This window comes from Giraffa tippelskirchi, chromosome 4, assembly GCF_054371585.1.
Source record: "Giraffa tippelskirchi isolate mGirTip1 chromosome 4, T2T-mGirTip1v1.2.pri, whole genome shotgun sequence".
Classification (NCBI taxonomy): Eukaryota; Metazoa; Chordata; class Mammalia; order Artiodactyla; family Giraffidae; genus Giraffa; species Giraffa tippelskirchi.
The window spans coordinates 59,738,419-59,759,003 of NC_137278.1; the positions used below are offsets into that span (position 1 = coordinate 59,738,419).

The 20,585-nt window shown below is 45.2% G+C and overlaps 1 protein-coding gene across 12 annotated transcripts in view; it reads left to right on the top strand.

Moving 5' to 3' along the window:
* Positions 1 to 936: 936 nt before the first annotated feature.
* The window catches only part of BCL11A (BCL11 transcription factor A), a 100,684-nt gene continuing 81,035 nt past the window's right edge, over positions 937 to 20,585 (top strand). For 6 of the 12 annotated variants that reach the window (XM_081593083.1, XM_081593087.1, XM_081593088.1 and 3 more), the window contains exons 1-2: positions 937 to 1,345; positions 8,336 to 8,665. In XM_081593083.1, the coding sequence (XP_081449209.1) occupies positions 1,291 to 1,345; positions 8,336 to 8,665 (385 nt within the window). In that variant the 5' untranslated portion in view covers positions 937 to 1,290. Of the gene's footprint in view, positions 1,346 to 3,613; positions 3,814 to 4,628; positions 4,735 to 8,335; positions 8,666 to 20,585 lie in introns of those variants that run through there. The other 6 variants (XM_081593089.1, XM_081593091.1, XM_081593092.1 and 3 more) reach the window with 4 other exon arrangements.

The following is a 20,585-nucleotide window of genomic DNA, read 5'->3' on the forward strand; positions in this document are numbered from 1 at the left end:
TCCTCCGCGACCGTTGAGAGCCTGACTCCCGGTTCCCAGGGGCATTCAGACCCGATCGTTTGTCTGGGCGTTCAGATCCCCGGCCCCCCGGCTGGGCCTGGGGGGCGCCCTCCCCGCCAGCCGGCCTGGGGCCTGCACCTCCTCTCTCGCCCTTGCCCTCTCTCTCTCCAGACCATCCGGGCTCCCGGAGGCCCCCGCGCTGCCTTTCCGGACCCGCAAGCCTCCAAACTTGAGCTGGACTCTGCTTGGCCGGGCGCTCCTTCCCGCCTCCCCTCGCCCGCGGCGTAGCTGTAACTTGGAGGCTCAGCTCCCAACTTCGGGTGATTTTTCTTGGCTATCCTCTTCTCGAGCAAAGTTTCCCGAGCGCAGCCGCCGGCTCTGGGCTTTCGACCCCCGGCGTCCGCACACGAGGCGCGAGCTCCGCGGCGGCGGCGAAGGGAAGTGGGTGTGCGCACGCAGAAGGGTGTCCGGGAGCAACTCTACCTGGCTTCCCTCCTCCCGCGCTTCCCCGGCCCCTGCAGCCTCCAGACCCTCTTGTTGTTTTATTTTTTATTTTTTAAATTTTAAATAATCTTTCATTTTAGGGTCCGCGTGCCGCGGTTGGGGGGAGGAGGGCGCACGTCTGGCTCTCCCCCTCCCCCGCCGCCCCTTCCCTCTCTCCCCGCCAAGCCGCTGCCTCGGCACTCGCTGCGGCCACTGGTGAGCCTGAGGCCCCAGCGCCCCCTCCCCTCCGCCCGCCCCTCCCACGGGGGCCGCGTCTGGCGTCTGAGGAGCCCCCCGCCCGGCACCTCCCCCGCCCCGCACTGGCCATTGGCTTGTCCTGGTCTCTTTTTCATGTCCAGCCCCTGATGTGTGTCCATTGGTGTGAGCTTCCCCTTCCCTCCTCCCCTTCTCTCCTGCTCGCCCTGCCCATGTTTTGTGTGTCTCTGTCCATCCAGACTCCTGACGTTCAAGTTCGCAGGGACGTCACGTCCGCACTTGAACTTGCAGCTCAGGGGGGCTTTTGCCATTTTTTTTCATCTCTCTCTCTCTCTCTCTCCCCCTCTATCTCTCCTCTCTCTCTTTTTTTTTTTTTTGGTTAAAAAAAAAAAAGCCATGACGGCTCTCCCACAATTCATCTTCCCTGCGCCATCTTTGTATTATTTCTAATTTATTTTGGATGTCAAAAGGCACTGATGAAGATATTTTCTCTGGAGTCTCCTTCTTTCTAACCCGGCTCTCCCGATGTGAACCGAGCCGTCGTCCGCCCGCCGCCGCCGCCGCCGCCTCCCGCCCGCCCCGCAGCCCACCATGTCTCGCCGCAAGCAAGGCAAACCCCAGCACTTAAGCAAACGGGAATTCTCGCGTAAGTAACCCAATAATAGTAATAATAATTATTAATAATCACGAGAGCGCGCAGGACGAGAAGCAAGAGAAAGGGGGAGAGAGGGGTGTGTGCATGCATTAATTTTTTTTTTCTCGAGAAAAACCTCCGAGAGTCGGGATAAAAGAGATTAAAGGGGGGGGGAACCAACCTCATCCCATCCCGAATCGTAGCCGTATGTACATTTTTGGGATAGCACGAATCTTTTAATTTTACAAAAATTTGACTCCTCCTCTTTCCTGCTTTCCTCTGCTTTATTTCGCTTTTCGGAAAGGAATGCAATGATTTCGCCTCCAATTTTGCAAAATAATGAACAATGCTGTGGATGCTAACAACTCTCGTGCAAACCTAAGGGAGGGAACTGGAGGGGAAAGGGGGTTACTTCCACTTACCGTAGGAAGAAAAACGGGGGGTGGGGAGACCAGGTCAAAAAAAAAAAAAAAACCCAATTCCCTGGGAGAAAAGAGGTGAGACTGGCCCTTGGACACCAGCGCGCTCACGGTCAAGTGTGCACTGGGAGGAAAGTAGTCATCTCCACAATAGTGAGAAAGTGGAATTGTGGGAGGGGGCTCTGGAGTCCGCCGAGTCTGGAGAAGGGCCGCGGCGGCCGGGAGAGCTTGGGCGACCGGGAAGGACCGGAGCCGCGGCCGGCGCTGCAGCCTTTTGTTCCGGCCCGAGGTGGGTGTTTGCCCCGCTGCCTTTTGTGCCGGCTCCTCGCGCTTGCCCTCCCGCGCCGCCGCCGCCGCCGCCGCCGAAGGGCAGAGCGAGCGCCGGGGGCCAGTCGAAGAGGGAGGGAGGGCGCTGTGGCTGCTGCCGCCCGGGTTGCCGCTGCCCGCCCCTCCCGGCCGAACCTCAGCGGCGGCGAAAATAGGTGAAAAATAAAATAAAATACATAAAATAAAACAAGGCAACATATTTTTTTTTGCCCCAGGCAGACGCCAAACGCTCCGCCAGCCGTTTTCAGCACCGTCTCCTCTTTGACTCCCCCACCGCCCCCCCCTACAAAAATCTCACAATCTCTAATAGAGGAGAAAAATACAATTACCCCCTTCACCAAAACCTCTTTAGTTGCAAACTTAGAGCGCCGGCGGCACAGAGAGGGAGCGAGGAACTCCCTCCTCTTACTATTTTTTGGAAGATTTTCAAAAAAAGTGGAAGTGGATTTTGATTGGGAAAAATCTCGTGTCTGAATGTTTACAAGCACCGCGTGTGCGGGAGCCTCCTGCCAACAAACAGACAGAGGACCGAGCGCGGCGCGGCAGGCCGGGAGCGGGCGGCGGCTGCGGCCGGGCCTCGCCGGGGCCTCGCCCGGCCTCGCCGCGCCCCCGCCCCGCCCGGGATCGCCCACCCGGCGCCCGCCGCCCGCCCGCTGGCCCAGCGGCAGGCGGTGCAGCGACTCAGCGCCAGCGGGTCCAGGGTCCTCTCTGGCCCCCTAGTACAATGCCCAGACCTCCTCTTGGCCAACCCTACTGCGAAATCGGCTGGGGAGAAACTCGGCTTTGCAAAGCATTTTTATTTTGTAAAGCAACCGTAATAGCGAGTCCTGTCCGTCTCCTACCCGCGACGCCTCTTGCCCCCAGCTCGGGGCGGCGGGGAGATCACCACGTGCCTTCCCTGCCCCCCTCCCACAGGGACAAGCCTATAGCCCCCAGCTCCCGAGCTCAGCCAAGCAAGGTGGGGGGTGGGGGGTGGGGGGTGGGGGGTGGGGGGCGGGTGGTAGGCGGTAGCGGAGTAGTTGGTTCGAGTATGCTTTTGGGGAGTGTTCGACCCCGGGACTCCACGCATCCCTCCTTTGAGTTCTTGCTCTCTACCTCGGGCCTGGCGCGGTCTGGGGGCCCTTCTGAGTCTGTATAAGGGAGGTGGGGTGGTTAAGTGGGTGGCTGTCTCCGGGCTAACAGTATGCGCCTGGAAAGGCAGACGGTGGACGCTTAGGAAAGTTTGGCTGCAAGGGAAAGAAAGGCGTGAGAAGGCCCACTTCCCTCCCCCACCTCATTCATGACCCTTATTTTAATTTTTGCTGCAATTTTAAAGGACCACCCCATATCCAGTTCTGTATTTTTTAAACGTGTGTGTGTGTGGGGGGTTGCACACAGGGAATTGAATTTTTCACTGGGCCCTGGAACTTGTCACACACTTCGAAAGCTCCCCCGCCCGGGCACGTTGCGGGGCCCTCCCTCTCCCCACCCCCGCGCATCCCTCCCTCACCGCTCTCCCCCGCCCCCACTCCCCCGGCCGCGCCGGATGCGGAGCAGACGCGGCGCGCGGCGGTGTGAAGTTACAGCCCGGCCAGGTACCGGCGGGAAGGAAGGGCAGTGTTCGCACCACTCGGGAAAGCCGGGCCCTTCTTCGGAAGGATGCACTGGGGGCTCCGAGGACGGACTGTGGCGTGCAGTCCAGGCTGCTCCCCCGTCCCCCACTCTCGCGGGGCCCATCCCGAGACTCCAGGCTGGGTGGGTTATCCCCTTGGAATCCTCGAGTCTCAGGGCGGGTTTTGGGTTAAGGGGCCAGTTTAAAGTGGGTGCGGTGGTCGCTCCTTTCTAATTTTCTGGGTGCTCAGAGGGGGCGGGAGCCATTCTAGTCTTCAGGACCCACTTTCCCTCCCCCCCTGCCCCCATCCCCCGCTTCTAGGGCTGAATGAGCCGTTCGGTCGCTAGGAGGCAGAACAAGATCAAGAAAGCTCAGCGAACTTGAACCTGTACCAGGGCCTCCCCCACCCCCCTCTGCATTTCTCGACCCGGAGGGAAGAGCTTTGCGAGGGTGGGGGTGGGGGAAACGGACGGTTAGGCAGAATTCCCTTTCTCTCCCCCGCACCCCATCACCCCTTCTGTCTTTGTTCTTCGTTTTGACTTTAAAAATGCTTCTGGCCAGGGCTGCGGAGAAGCGCCCGGCCGCGCGGCCGACTCCCCAGTGCACCGGGAGTGGAGCGGGGTGCAGTTTTCGTTCTTTCGGGCAGGCGTTTTTGGTTGGGAGGAAAGGGGAGTGCGTGCTCTCCGGATCTGGGGCAAGGCCGAAGGCGGGATCCGGCAAGTTTGCACTTACTTTCCAGGTTCACTTCTCCCACCCCCTCATCCCCGTGCAAAGCGCGGACCGAGGCGGCCGCGGCAGGCTTGCCGGGCGCCCCTGCAGCCCGACCCCCCCAGCTCCCCCGCCTCCTGCAGCTCTCGCCTCCGAGCCCGAAATCACAACAATAGTAATAGTTATCATCATAATGATGCGGGCAAGCGGCGTCATTAATAATGAATAACCGCAGCCGCCGCCGCGCTGTGCACACCGGTGCCGGGGATTGCGGGAGAAACGCATTTGCAGAGATCCCTCAAAGTAAAAAGTGTGAGCCTGTGGACACAGAATGAATTTCAGGACCCGCGCCTGAGGTGTGTGCGGTGATTCCCGAGACAGCGCCAGGTTAACCTGCCGAGTTTTCCAAGCCTCACTTCCCGTGTCTCCACCTGGTGGGCCTGAGGAACCGTCGTCACCCCGCGGCCGGGCAGGACGGGCGTGGAGGCAGCAGTCGGGGCCCGGGGCTGCCCGCCGCCTCCCGCCCCCAGCCCCCAGCCCCCAGCCCCCAGCCCCCAGCCCCCAGCCCCCAGCCCCCGACTCCCGGCTCCGGGCCCCGCGGCCCCGCGGCCGCCGCTGCACGTGTTCGCAGCGAGCGCGGCCGGAGCCTGCGGACAGCACGCTACTTGCTTTGTGCCTCAGAGTCCCGGCGCCCAACTTCACTTTCCGCGCAGCCCACCCCCGCCGGGCCCCCTGCCCCGGGCCTGTCGCCCCAGCCTTCGCTTTTGTTTTTTTTGCTTTTTCTCTCCGCATTTCAGCCTCGATGTGCTTCCTTACCCTGTTAAGATAATCAAAGGGAAGGACTTGGAAAGCAAACTTGAAGGCAGAGCGCCTTTCCCCCTCCCCCTCCCCAGCAGCCCTCGTTTCCCTTGCTCTTTCCCTACATTTCTTATAAGGCTTTTTTTTTTTTTTTTTGAATTTATTCCTTTGCAACTGCTGAGAGAGCAAAGAGATCTCAGTTCAGCGGCTGGGGCATTGAGACGTTTCAGTCTGTCTTGCTGTTTGAACGCAGAAGCATTTTATTTTGTATTTCTTTTTCCCCTAGTAGAGAATTCGCGGCTAATTATTATGATTATTTGCCCACTCCCTTCCACTTCAATCCTGGACTCCCTGCTTTGTAACCAGCGCTTAGGCCGGAGCTTAGAAACGCCGGTTTTGTGGGGGTGAAGGAGGATGGAATTGAATTGAGGGAGGGGGTAAAATGGCTGAGGTTAGGAATGTTTTTAGGGAAAGGGGAATTTGCATTAAAATACAGAGAAATTATCAGAGCCCAGAAAGGAAATGTTGATTGCCACTGAGAAAAGATGTCAATGCAAATCAGTAGATTACACCAAGAGAATTGTATTTTCATATTTTCTTTGTGCCCCACTTCGTCTGATTTTTTTTTTTTTTTTTTTTTTCGTCTGATTTTTAATAATGTAGCAGCAACGATAAGAACACATTTTGGTATTTCTCTGAACATCACTAGCCAAATGTTTAGCAGAGAGCCTGATGTTAAAGGTATTTCATACATTAGGATATAATTCTTGTTAATTAGCAATAATTTACGTTAAGAGCATAGAAAATGTTGAGGTTATAGGTTTTATATCTGTACATTTGATCATCTTGTTATTTTCAAGAACTTTGCCTCCTATAAAATTAATTAGGTGAAATGTGGAGGTGTAATCAGCAACCTCTGAATTACCACTTCATTTCCTGGTTTTGATTGTAAATCAGTTCAGTCACTACATTTAGAAGACTTTAACCAAGTCTGTTTTGTACCGCGTTACCTTTAACTATTTGATACCTAGGAGAATATCTTCTTTTGCTCCCAAATAATATTTCCATTTTCAGAAATGTGTCAGGGCTTGGGGATAAAGAACAAATCCTAACGATGGAGTTTAAGAAAATGTGCTTTTTTTTTTTTTTGCCAAGGTTCTATGTACTACTAACTTTTAAAAAATGAGGTATTTCTCCTCAGTCTTTCTTCAATCTGTAAACCTCTGAACTTGTAGTTAATGCTGAACAACAACCAAAAAAGCCACATTTGTTAATGTGTACTTAAAATCCTTAATTCAAATAGGAGGAATCTTGGCAAATAACTTCCTTATTCAGTTCCTCCCTTGTCACAATGAAAGCCAGCAGGGGAAAGATGACATAGACGCATAATGCAAAAGCACTTCTGTTTGTCTCCTTTTATTTGGAAAGTACGCATGTGTATCTATCTTTCGGTCAGTATGTTGGGCAAAGAAATGTAAGTGCTTACTTTTCTGTCTTTATTAGTAGGAATATAACCTTCATATTCCTGTGGTGACCTTATGTTAAATTAGGAGGAGTACCAGAGGCTAGAAATTATGACATGTCCTAGTTGAGCACAGGTGCAGCTAGACAGGGCTCTCTCAATATTATTTCACCCAGCACATCTGGGAGTTACTCCAGATCTTCCCCCTCAGTATTCAGCCTGGGTAGGGTTGAAATAAATTTAACCTGAGTTCACTGGATTTTTGCACTTTATCAAAATCTGTTCCAATATTCTACACTCAAATTAAAATCTATTTTTTGATTCTCTGTGGCTTTAAGTTCATTAAATGTGAAATTGGCAGCTTGCTAAAGAAGGTCAGACTGATTAACTGTTTAAGACTTGTACATTTTCTGCTTCAGTTTTATTAACTGGCAGCATCCTGGGTGTATTTTGTGTTTTGTAAATTTTTTTTTTTTGGTGATGGAGTAAGCATAAGGTTTCAGGAGCAGAGACTTACTCTCATTTCCCCTTTGGAAGTTTAAAAATGATAGAAGCTGTTCAAATACATGCTTGAGTATTTTGGTGCAAAGTTTTTTTTTTTTTTTTAAAGAAACAGGAATGAAAGACATATCTACCTTGTTGTACCAACCACTGGTGATCATGTGTGCAGAAATAGTCCCATAATGAAGCATTTTGGAGCTCATTCAGAAAATTAGTCAACTTTGACAACATTAGGCAAAGTATTTCAAGTCTTAAGAAAGGACTTCTCAGCCTTGATCTGAAATGTGGCGTTTGCTTGACCATTCTGATTTTTATGTGATGGGGGCCACCAAGTGCAAACATGTTTAGAATATTTTAGGCATTCCTTTCTTCAGAATGAAAAAATGACTAATTGGCTTATTTTCTTAAGTACTCAAAAGTATCCCATTTAGCTAATGTGTCTGAGAAGAATTGCCAGTGAATTTGGTATTTGTTTGATTTTGTGGCACTGCTGAGAGTGAGATCAGAAAGGTTTTTGGCAGTGTGAGTTTTACTGCGTTATGATTATTATTTAGATCCGTTTCACAGGTGAATGCAGTCTTTTTCTTACTACGGCAGTGTAAATATGGCACGTTTTCTTGTGATGTAGCTTTCTAATTTATGAAGCCATGTCTCTGTATATTTTGAGTGTATATGTTCACACACAAAGAGGGTGTGTGTGTGTGTTTATTCACCTCTCCTTTTATTCTTGGGCACAATAGACAACTTACTGTATAGGAAAAAAGGAACAAATTTGGTTTCAATCCATGTTTTTACCAGTTCTTTGGGGGTGGTTATTATTTAAGCTTACGTTATGTTTCTGTGCTATTTATTTAAATAACAGTCACATTCTTTCTAAACTCACAAACCGGACACTGTTGTGTGTGTGTGTGTGTGTTATGTATATATGTGTGTGTAGTTTTCCATGGAAGTATGCAAGTCAGGCAGTTTTCTTTAACTATATGATGATTTGCCTCTATGATAAATTTGCTTTCTTGTTGTCAGTTTCCATACCTGTGTATGTTTCAGGTGCTCACATGTTTTTCTGAGAATTAAATGGAGGAGCCTAGAAACACTTTACATAATGTGCTGGGGTGGGATGGGGTTGATAATGTATTTCCCCCTTTCCTCTCCTTTCTGGCCCTCTAATAATTGTGCTTTTGTTTCTTCAACCACAGCCGAGCCTCTTGAAGCCATTCTTACAGATGATGAACCGGACCACGGACCTTTGGGAGCCCCAGAAGGGGACCACGACCTCCTCACGTGTGGGCAGTGCCAGATGAACTTCCCGTTGGGGGACATTCTCATTTTTATCGAGCACAAACGGAAACAATGCAATGGCAGCCTCTGCTTAGAAAAAGCTGTGGATAAGCCACCTTCCCCTTCACCAATCGAGATGAAAAAAGCATCCAATCCCGTGGAGGTTGGCATCCAGGTCACGCCAGAGGATGACGATTGTTTATCAACGTCATCTAGAGGAATTTGCCCCAAACAGGAACACATAGCAGGTAAATGAGAAGCAAGGAGAAAAGCTGTTTGCATGTTTTCTTTTCATTTTCAGAGGCACTATAGCCATGCACTAAGGAGTGGTGAAGTGCTTTCTGTGTTTCTCCATGTGACTGTCCATGACAGCCCTGTAACGTTAAAGTAATCATTCCTGTGGCTTATGTCCAGAACACACAAAAATAAATATTTTCCACTTCACTTGAGTCAGCTGTAGGCAGGATAGGTTACACACACCTGATACCCTCTCTCTGGATCTACTGATTCTGAATTTCTTTCCTTTTCTTTCCCCTTCTCATTTTGAAGTGTCGAGCCTTACTACACCTAGCCCGGTTTCCAAGGCCCAGTTCCAACCCTGGTGATAAGTCAGAGGCAGAGGGTCTGTATGGGCATTTGTAGTTCGGCCAGTGACATGTTTGAGTCAGAATACCTGATCAGGCCTCCCTAGGGGTGCAGTTTGTTCTCAAGGCTTCCGTGACGTTGGGTGGGCTGGAGGGGCATTTTGGAGGGACTGGAAAGAGTTAACTGAGCTTCGGGGCTAGCCTTGGATCCATATTGGCTGTCAGCCCGTATGGGGCTGTAATTAAACACAGCCCTGTGGTGGGATGACACCGTGACCTTGACTTTAAGATGCCATTTTCGACTGGCCAGGCCAGAGTAGAGAGGGCAGTTGCTGAAGCGCACAGACATGCTTACTCGAAAAGTTTAAGGGCATGTTGGAAATTTCAAAAGGTTGGTTTGACAGGAACGGCTGCTCCCTGCAGCCTGCCTCCTCAGCTAAATGATAAATGCTTCTTTGTGCTCTCTCTTGTCTCTGATGTGGTTTTGACAGATGTATCTTGATTTTGTTTGTGGTTTACACAACCACATGTCACCCTTACAAATGTCCAGTCCAGACTTCACTGTTTCTGCTGTAACACAATGTTAAAATTCTCTTGGAAAAATACATGCACACATTCAACCACCCGGCTTCTTCTGGTTAATTTTAGCAGGAAGGTAGCTGGAGGTGTGGGTTTCTCAGCAGCGCAAGGGAAAGGAATTAACCACTAACAGAGGGACTTAAATCCCTACTCTGAATGATAATCAGCAACCCTATATCGTGACACTTAAAACATTTTTTAAAAATGAAACAACAGTGATTTAATGTACAAGATGAAGTGAATGCGGATTCTGTAGTGACAAAACCAGCATGTCCGAATCACTTTCCTCTATTTCCCTTGCCCCTGCCCCCCAAAGGCAGAAGGTTTGTTTAGATTTAGGAAGGGTAGTGCATAGAATCAGTTGATGCCCTGGAACTTGTCCCTCCAACCGAGTTTGACCAGAGAGTTGAACTGTAGTGGGTCAGTGGTCCAGAGGGGATTAAATGTTGTATCATTTCTCCTCCCCCCTCTGGAATTTGCTCATTAAAATCAAATGTGGCATTTTCTTTCTTTTTTAATGCTTCGTGCAATAGCACCCAGATACTTTACCTTTAGTAAAATGAGAAAGCTGCTGCCAGGAAAGCTGTGTTTACAAATTGTTTTCTTGAATCCATCCCATGTAGCTTATATGCCATACAGGTTACAATTTTATCTGTCCCCCCAGCCCTCCAGTAGGATATGGTGGTGACCATTTCCATGTGCTGTCTTGTGACTGGAAGGAAAATGAACAGAAGTGTAAGGCATGATTAATGAAGCTAGAGCAAGCGGAAGGAGATTTGGTCTTCGGAGATCCAAAGCCTTTCTAAATCGCCAAATATGGAGTAACACTTGCGTGATGTAACATCGTATTTACATATCGAGCCGCTCGTTTAAAAAGACAAAACACAGTGTCTGTCAAGCAAGAATTAAAACCACACTTCTTACTGAGGTCCCAAGTAGGTTATTCAGTCTCCGATTAACCAGCTTGAAAATTCTGTGCCTCTGTACTTAGAGGAGAAATCTAAAAGCTGGTGGGGGGAGGCCCTATAGTGAAGGCTTTTCACTGTCACAGTTGTAAATCTTCGTAGGGAAAGAAGAGATTTTCCTGAACTCTCTGGTTGTCATAAAGATTCTTTTTTTTTTTTTTTTTAAGGAGTAGTACTGTAAGAAAGCTCAAAGAAGGACCCCCTCCACACAAAAAAGCGCATTTAAGATATGTTTTATAGGGCTAATGCTAAGCAATTTCACTGAGATGAAAAGCTACCTAAGCTATCTAAGATATTCAATGGGTGCACCAGTGCTGCGACCCAGGTGAGGTAAACCTTTCATGCATGAATAATTACAAAGTCTTGATTCCTTTCATTGTGTTTAATCACCTGTTCCCACCCTGGAATTGGCTGAACATAAATAGCGTGGTCACATCTCAAAGCGAGATGTCAGTAACTAGAATCACGACTTCTCATAATTCACGGTAATGAATTAAGAGTTTCCTATGGTGAAATTAACATTCTGCCATTGCACGTAAATTAAGATGCCCTGGCTCTCAGGTGCCTCTGAAGTGAAGTTCTGGAAGACGGCTGTGTACTCGCAGCCCATTTCTCTCAAGCACATCTTCACGGTTCCAAGTCTGCTTTTCTTTTTATGGTGAGGAACAAACAATAAGAGTAATCATTCAGTAGATATTTGAAATGTGTCACACACAAAAAAGAGAAGCAATACTCTGTATTAGGAAAGAGATGTATTGATGAATCTCTAGAAGAATATGTTTGGCAACTGTATAAAAGGTAGTTATTTAAATGTGCTGTGTAGGAAAGGCTTTATTAAAGTGGTGTAAGTTGGATATGAGCTTACTCTGTGCCGTTTTATAGGCAGGAAGCTGGAACCAAACAGCGACAGATCTTCTTCCTGAGATAAATAAAGCTTAAAATTTAGGCTTTCACACAGGAGGTTGAGTGGAGTTCTTTAAATCTTCAGTAAGATGCCATGCATTTTGGCTGTACATAGGCCTCTCAAAGCTGAGTATTTTTTAGTGAGGATAATTTTTACCAGGTTGAATGTACACATATATGTTGTTCAGGGTGTTGTTTTTTTTTTTCATTGTATTCAAATATTCAAAATATTGTGGGATTATGATCCACTGAGACCCCTGAAGTAGTGTTAATTTAACTGGAAACCAGCAGGTTGTATTGTGCAGGGCCCAGTTCATCAGTGTCTGTGTCAAATATCCACTATTGGATATCAGCAGTCTTTGACTGGCAGTCAGGGCTTTTAATTGGGGTTTTGTTTTGTTTCCTAGTCTCATGTTTTATGAGGCGGGCAACTATTCATTGAAGATTAGTGACTGTGGACTTCTGTTCACTTATAGAAAAGGCCAAAAAATATTATCCCACAGTGTCAGCTTTGAGGTTTTGGCTTATTGCACATAGAAATCTTCAAATTAGGGTTGAGCTGTCATAAAGTTAGCTTTTTGAGAGAGTGGCAGAAAATATGATGAGTCCTGTGAACTGTCAAGCAGTCTGTTACTATCTAACATTTTTTCTCTTTAAAATCAAGAACATAGGCATTGATATCAGGGTACTTAAAAATTATTTGCCTAGACAATACACCTCATACCTAGATAATAATATGTAAGGCAGAAGCTCTGTGGAAGGAAAAGTACCAATTCAATCCAGAAATATATAAGCATGTTACTTAAAGGTAAATCAAGTATAACATACTCATACTTTTCAGAATTTAAAAACTCAACTTGCCTTTTCTTTTTGTACCCATTTGAATTCTTTCCTATCTCAGACTGAACTGGAGGATGTACTTTATGATATAATTGTAAATAAGACTATAAATTATAGTATTCTATTATAACCTATTTTTCATTTCTCTTTATTTGTGTGATTCTGAATAAAAATCACTGACTTCTGAAGTGAATTTTTAGTGTGGCACCTACAAAAAATGACAAACAAACAAATCCCCAGTATGCTGGTGAGCATTTTATTTAACCTTCACACCCAGAGAATAAAGAATATTGTTTCTTAATAAATACCTAGGATTTTCATTGGGAGCCCATGTTTGCGAGGCCATTACCCAAAGGCTCATGTTCATGAGACTGGGAGTCCTATATACAAGATGTATTTGTAAATAAGACAGAGAAAGGTTGTGAACTGGCAGCTTGGATGTTTTGTCAAAGTACAATGTCAGAGAAACTCTTTCTAAGACAAATTGTAAATAGAACTGTCACAGCGATTGCATGATTGAGCCGCAGAAGTGTCTTACAATTGTTGGCATTGTCAGAGGACTTTTGAAAGCTTAATTAAACACAGTGGCCCGCATGGCTGCTAAATTTACTTGGGCAAGCCAAAAAGAAAAAAAATCCAAAATGTGGAAGATCCCAAAGATCCCAAAGTTCTTGTGACGTTACCCTTTAGGTGACACAGAAAAGATGCATTGTACGTTTTCCTAGTTGTCTTTTATAAATACTAGTTTTGAGAACAGGGCCACGTGATATGAAGATCGTCCTGTGTGTGATGTGGAGATTGTGTTAGTTTTTCTGTCTCCTGCTGTTACAGACAGTTAATGTAAAAATGGCCTTTTATTGGAAACACAAATATGTATTCACTTCAAGAACAGGAGCAGAGGGGAAGTTTCCCTCCCATTCTCCGTGTTTATTCTGTGAAGGCTTAAAAAAAAAAACGGTGCTGTAATTTCTCAAATCACCCCATTCCTAGTTGTGTTGCAAGTTGTGCCTTTTACTTTTAAAGGATCTGAAATCTGTTTTGCACACCTTCCTCCTGGTGAATGTGGCATTTAATTGTGGAGCTGCCCATGGGTTGGAAAATGCAACTGGGTATAGACACGTGCAGGCAGAGTTAGAACAGCAAACCTTCAGCTCAGGGAAGAGGTGAGTTGGATGCATATTACTGGCACATTGTAGAATCCTGGAAAATCATTGTTTTCACACTGCTATCTCAGTTTGGCTAATGTGGGGGACTGATTTGGAATATATAACAGATGTACAAAACCTAAGGAAGCATTTTTCAGAATTTTGTGATTTCTTAGCGAAAGTGTTTCAAAAAGGAGAATAGGTGAGTGGTGGCCTTGCACACCAGTCAGTGAGAAAGGAAGAAAGTTTTGGCTTTCATTTGGGAGAAAATGTGAAATTTAACTGAAGCAGCACAGTTAGGGCAATGCACCAAGATTGCGTCACTCGTTGTTAATTTAATCTACTCTGGTTGGTCTGTTCACACCCTTTATTGCACAAAGAAATCATTTGACAAAATTTACCCCAAGCCCAAGTCTGTTTTTACATACAGTAGTACCAGCTTTGTGCAATAAAAGGCACTTAGCATCGAATCGGACCCAGCCTGGCACCTTGCCACTTTTTTAGCAAGAGATTTAATCACCAAGGATCTTTAGTACCTTTCTGCTTGTTCAGATTTCATTTGGGTCATGGTTATGTCAGCAGAGTTATTATTACAAGGATTTAAAAAAAAATTTAAACTTAGGGTCCATTTTTAACACTATCTCAAATCAAGCAGGTTTTTATTTTATGTGTCAATTTGGAAGACATTAATAAATTCATAAAATATATTCAGACTATATAATTTAATGGATAATGACTAGTATTTTTATTTGTAATACCAGTGGGAAATTGGCCATTGTCTCTCTCCCTTCTCTGTTCTCTCCTCCTACCCAGGTAAATAAGAGTCCTTAAAATGCTTCTCCCCTTTCCTTCCAGGGGATAGAGCTCTGGCAAATATCAGTAAATTTACCTTTGTAATTTGTCGTGTAGGTTTTACAAAAATGACCTAATTAATTTGAGCATGGACCATATTACTGCTACTAGAGTCATTTTCTGTCACAAACTTAATTTCTAGGAAATGTAACCTGACGAATAAGAATGCTTTAGCTCTCCACATGTGCTCCTAGGAACCAAAGGCAGATTTAAAATAATAATAAAAAAAATGCCAGCATTATGAAAGCCAGTATGCTTGATGCCAAACTCAATTTGAAGCCAGTAAACATCAGACTGGATTTCTAATCAGTTTTAGAATGTAACGTATTCCATATTGGGTTCACTGGAATTTGTCTCTCTGCTTTTTACTGGCCAGCTGTACTCCCTATGCATTTTTAAAACATTTCAGCAATGGCTTTTGCTGTTCTTAGCAGGGTTAGTAACTTAGGGTCTATTTCTGAGCTCATTCGTCATTCTGCGATGGCATCGAGTTAGGTTGGCAAGGGAAGGATTTGAGGCTTGGAGGGTGGTGAGGTCACTTCTGACCCCAGCAGGGAATAGGTGAGCTTCATTTGCCTTTACAATAGACGCACAGCTACTGCACCTTGGAAGATCTCTCAGGTGCCGCTCAGATGGGCGCATGTAAATGCCCTGTCAGTTGCAGAGCCGGAATATTAATGCTTCTTCCACCAGCGCACCATAATAAAGCTGTACACAGCAAGCTTAATATGCAGCCAGTCTGGGGAATTGTGTAAACTTAGATAGCCCAGTGTGAAAGACAGCGATGTAAAAATGCTGGCTCTGCCACAGTTTCCATTCTTGTTCTCCTTTGATCTAGAGCAAAATGAAAACATCATCCTTGCCTCCTCTTGGAGTTGTCTCCCCGACTCTGCCACCTCCCAGTCCCCCACCCGAATTTCTTTGCATGTGCTGGTATGGAGAAAAGCGACATAATTTGTTTCATATGGTTAATTACAGGCGTTTGAATATTTAAAATTTTAAATAGCCACAGTTCCAGCTTTTCCTGTTAAAAGTATGTGATTTGAACAAAGGGAGTACAGTGTAAATATTTGTGGTGATTTGCAACACCCCTCTTTCCCCATTAAACACACGCACACACGCACACGTGCTCATACATTCAGTTTAAATCTAGCTCTGACTTAAAGGACTTCTATACTTTCATTTGTACTTTTTTTTTTTTAAAACCAACTCTCAACTGGAACTCCATTAAAATATTTTACCATTATTTTTAAGTCCACTGTTGCTTGAGGTTTTAAAGAGGATTTTTATAATGTGTTCATTTAACAGAATCAACAGCTGTCAGAGCCAGTTGTGGGAAATCCACAAAACGTACAAAGAAAAATACACACGTTTCCTGAAACAAAACACTTGGAAAAATAAGCTGCCAAGAACTGGAGAATGAGGAGTTTGCAGACAGGGCGCCAGAGTGTTTCACCTCTCCATTCACCCTGGAGACTGATGTGAGCCGGTCTGATGCAATGCCGCTGGAAGGCTTACCTGCACAGGTTACTGCTCTGAGCTAGAGCCCTGCTAGGGGCTAGGCCAGGCCACAGCTCACACTCTCTCTGCCTTCCTTTCTTCTTTTTGATCTCTTTAGACAGATAAAAGACCAAGTTCTTGGAGCTCTAGACAACAAATTATAGCCACTAAAGTTGAGATGATCAGGTTTAAACTTCCTGTAAAAGAGGCGAGAAGACGCTGTGCACACCCTTTTCTACTTTTCCAGATAGAGTTGGCAGCGTGTTATTCAGAATTGAATCGGCCTGCCAGGGAATTCCCAGTGGGGACCTGGAGCAGGCCTGTTGGTGAAGGGCATACCTGGGGACCTGTGGTCACTCACAGTGAGTTTCTGTTTGTATCTTCGCTGTTGTTAGCATGGGTGATGAACAATTACACCTACAATTTGATCTCAGTTTTAGATAGAGGTGAGTCCACTGGTTAAAAACTCCCATTAAAATGAAGAATGGAATTATTGTGAAACCTGCAGAGGTGCTTTCAGAAAGAACACAGGTGCTGTGGTGTTCCCCCACTTTCTCTGCTTTCTAGTTTATTTTGGAACTTTCTTTAAAAAGATGGGGAAACCTCCTGCTAAGCATTGGGACATTTACATTTATATTCATCAGTTGTTCATTTTCTTGTTATGTAATGATGCATAAGGAAGTGCAGGAAAAAAATCACATCTGTCAATTTTTAGGAAAATAAAGTATAGCTTGGATTCCTGCCTTGGCTGGAGCATGAGGCACTATGTGCCATATCTGCTTTTTAGGTTTTAAATATGGAGTTTCTCTTTGGGTCACAAAAAATATCTGAAGCATTTCCTTCTACTGACTCAGGGGATACCATGATGTCATGATTTATTTACATTTAGGGGCAACTTGCAATAAGCCATTTACTGCCCATTTTGCCCCCACCCCTATCTTGGAGTTCATAGTTAAAACAATGCTTTCACCAGTGTTAAATTTTAAATCTCATGAGTTTTTCTCTCCTACTCTATCCCATCCTAAGATTAAAAAAAATTATTCTTTTACATTTAAAAGTGAACATTGGCTACTGAAGAATGATTTAAAGGCTGAGAAAAATTTTAATAATAAATCTTAACCTTCTCATGTTATGTTTTTGTTATGTTAAGGAGAAAAAATCAATAAGGAAAAATTTAATTCTGATAAAGATACTCTTGGATCTTTGAAAACAACTGCTGTCCTTTTAACTAAAACATTTGAGCAGCTTCAAAGACTATGTATTTCTTCTGATCTTGGGGCTGTGTGACTGGTAGCAAGAAAGAAAAAAAAATCTTATTCTACATACAAGTGGATTGCTTAACAAGTCTGCACAGACACGTACTTGTTTGTACAATAGAGATAAAAATTCCTGTATAAAAATAATTCAGCTGCTGACAGCAGGCATTGTTGTTGGACCTGTCTTTTGTGCTTGTCCCAGCTCCAGGCCCCTCCCCCACTATCTGCTTGGGGCAGCTTGCTGCCTGCAGACTCCTGACCAGAAGTTAATTGCTATATATTAAATATATAGGTATTGTATCTAAAGAGGAATATCTCAGGCCTTCCTATATGCCTTCCACTCTGCTTTCTGATGGGATTGTGGCACTGCCAGCAGGGGGGTGGCGGGCAAACACTCTAATAGAGAAAATGACTGGAAGGCAGTTAGGGGAAATTTGGCCTTCAACTCCTATTTGCTCTGCAGTGTAGCATCGGTTTCTAAACTTTTGTTTTTAATCTAATTCTGATTTACTCTGTCACATCCCATATCAACCCTCATTGAACTCTACTCATGTAGAGTAACATTAGTGTCAAACAGAATTGGTCAGGACTGAGGACCTGTGGTTCATACAGATGGTCGTGAATGCAGGTCCCGTGAAGCTCTGCCTCCTATTCTTTCTAATAAACGTTAAAATGTGGCATGTTTCTGAGCAGGGCCCTGAATTAGAGAGTCGAGGAAATCGGAGATAATGCCTGAGGTTTTCTCCCTTCTTTCTCCACCTCTTTTCCCACTTCCTTGACACACCTACATTCCAGGTAAGATCAACTTCAGGAAAGCATCTGAGGCTGGGGGTCGGGGATGGGGAGGGGGAGAAGGGTGGCAGAGAGAAGCCACTGGAATATTTTCAATAGGGGTTCAAAGACAATCACCAAAGCAGAGAGCCCTTTGGGTCTAGCTTTGGAGCAGTAAGCACAGGCACGTGGTCCTTTCAAAGCTGTTATTCCCAGTCTTACTTGTCCACCAGCTGAGGGAGGGTTCAGAGACTTCTGTGCTTTTCACCTGGATGGAGTGTTTGGGATGGCAGTGGGAGAGGCCTGCAGTGGGAATTCTGTTGCTAGAATTTCTTAAATGTCATGAGGTTAGTTAAAGTGGGAGTCAGCATTCAAGGTGTGAGTTAGATTCTTCTCCACACTGGTAATTGGGAAGCTTGAAAGTCCAAATTCCCACGATGCTCTCTAATAAGTGGGGTGGGGTGGTAGTGGGTGGACACCTTAACTTTCTGAATGTCAGCCGATGTCGGCCTGACCTGTTCCTCTTGGATTAAATGCTGCCAGTGCGGGATGGGGGGGAACCCCCAGGAAGATAAATACCCAACGACAAGATTTTCACTCCTCAGAAGTAAACCAGATCACGCTCCTCTCTCCCTTTACCCTCTCCTTCCTTGCTCTTTTTCCTTTGGAGGCAGAAACTTCTAAAATGAATGCCACTCCAAGCCGATGAAAAAGCTGTTTTTATACCATAGTGAATGTTTACACAGGAGACTCAACTTGAGGGGAAAAAGGCTTTTTGGGAGGGTGGTGGGACTCCCGTTAATCTGTTTTGTTGGAGGACTGTACAGTATTGCCTATGAGCAACTCTGGGCTGTTTTTGATAAATTACCATGTTTAGAGATAGGTTTGGCTCTTAAGGGCTTAGTTTTGTGAACAAAGTCCGTAACGATGTTTGCAGCCTCCGTTTGTCTCTTAGCCCCTTGGCTTCACTTCTAGCTCAATGTTTAGTTTAAGCTCAGTCTGGAAGATATAACAATTTTGCATTAAAAAAATGAGGAAATCATAGGAAGAAAAACCCTTTGCTTTTTGGATGAATCTTACTGATAATTTGCTAAAGCTCATTTGAATTTTAAGCACTTCTTTAATCTTCAAAGGCTAAATTGCTTTATGAATATGCATGGTGTGGGCAGACTTCAGTTCATTACCTAGTTGTAAATTCTAATGACCATTAGGTCCTTCCAGTAATTGCGAATTGTTTTGCATTTTTGATTGGCCTATTAACATGTACATTCGGTGCACATCAGGCTGGCCTGTCAGCCTGCTGAAGGAGAAAAAAAAGGTGAAAATTGTTTATAGCACCAAGATTCTTAGATTTTCAATCTTGCAAAATTGATGATGTAAAAAAATTAAAGCCGTGTTTTTTCTTCTCAAGATTGAAAGTTCACCAAGAGATTTGACATATTTAATTTACATGATGACTTTGCACTCCTTCATTAATGCAATTTGCATATGAAGCTGTTGTTAATCACTTTTGATCATGTTTTGTGTATTAGCTGCCTCAGTGGCTCTCCTCCTCAGATGCCCCAGTAGAAAGGAGCAAAATGATGCATCTTCTTGCCAAGTTTCCTTTAGTGAATTGAGGAATTAGAAGTCTAACCTTGAGTAATTACATATGTTTTTATCCATTTTCTTTTAACGTTAAGTACAGTTTGTGGAAGTGTTGGCTGGAAGTCGTTCTCATTTGGGGAGAAGAATAAAATTTAAGTGTGTGATGGAGGCATATCCAGATACGCACAGAAATATGTATGGCTTGTCTCTCTTCCCCCCTGAAAGTTGTTGGGCAGTTTCACTGTTAGCAGTTTGATGGCGGAGAGACTGTTTCAGTGTATTAAGACATCAGGGGCCTTTGGAAGAGAGACGCCTACAAACGACAGACCTTTGTAACAATGCTTTGGGTCTCTGCTTTGAAAAGGTGACTTGCACCTCCATGTCTTGGGTCTGAGTTTGACTAACTTATCTTTTAGCTCAAGTTTTACTGGGGCCTTCTGCTCTCAGCTGTTCTGCCTGTGTCCTCCCCTAGTCACTAAAGTAAATCGTGGTCTCTGGGCTACCGGGCGCCTCTCTCAAGGTACATAAGTGCTCTGGTTGTGAAAACAAGGTGCTAACGAACGGTTTCCGATTTTTGAGAGCCTGTGATTTTGGTGTTTGCCTTTGCTGTTGAATAGCTTGTGCTGTGTTATTGATGTTTGTCTTTGGTTTAGGAGTTTATCACTGGTTCACAAGCAGAATCAGAACATTGAAACTGATATTCTGATTAAAAGGAATGTTTAATGAAAGAACGTAAATTGTGATGGAGAATGAACAGTGTGTAAGAAACATAACTACAATTTTAACCTCCGAGGGACCCTAGCACTGCCCTACCGTGACTTCCATCCATACCATGCTAAAAGCATGCTTCAGTTCAAAGTTGTTAATATTCAGCTGGGAAACAGTATCCAGAACACAAATAAATTATTAAGTGCATGAACTTTTTAGGCAGTAAGATGAACTGATGGGGTCCATCTGTGAGATCCAGGGGCTTTTTATTTGTGTGTGTCGAGCGATTCTGCCCTCTCCGACTTCACAGCCTTTGGTCTCCGGCCAACTGCATGCATAATTGATTCCACACGCACTATCATTTTCTTGATGTAATTGCTTTACTAAGATATGATGAAATCTAATGGATAATTTGCTATTTGAAAATAGGCAAAAAAATGTTCATTTTTTTTATTGAGGGGAGGATAGTAGACAAGGA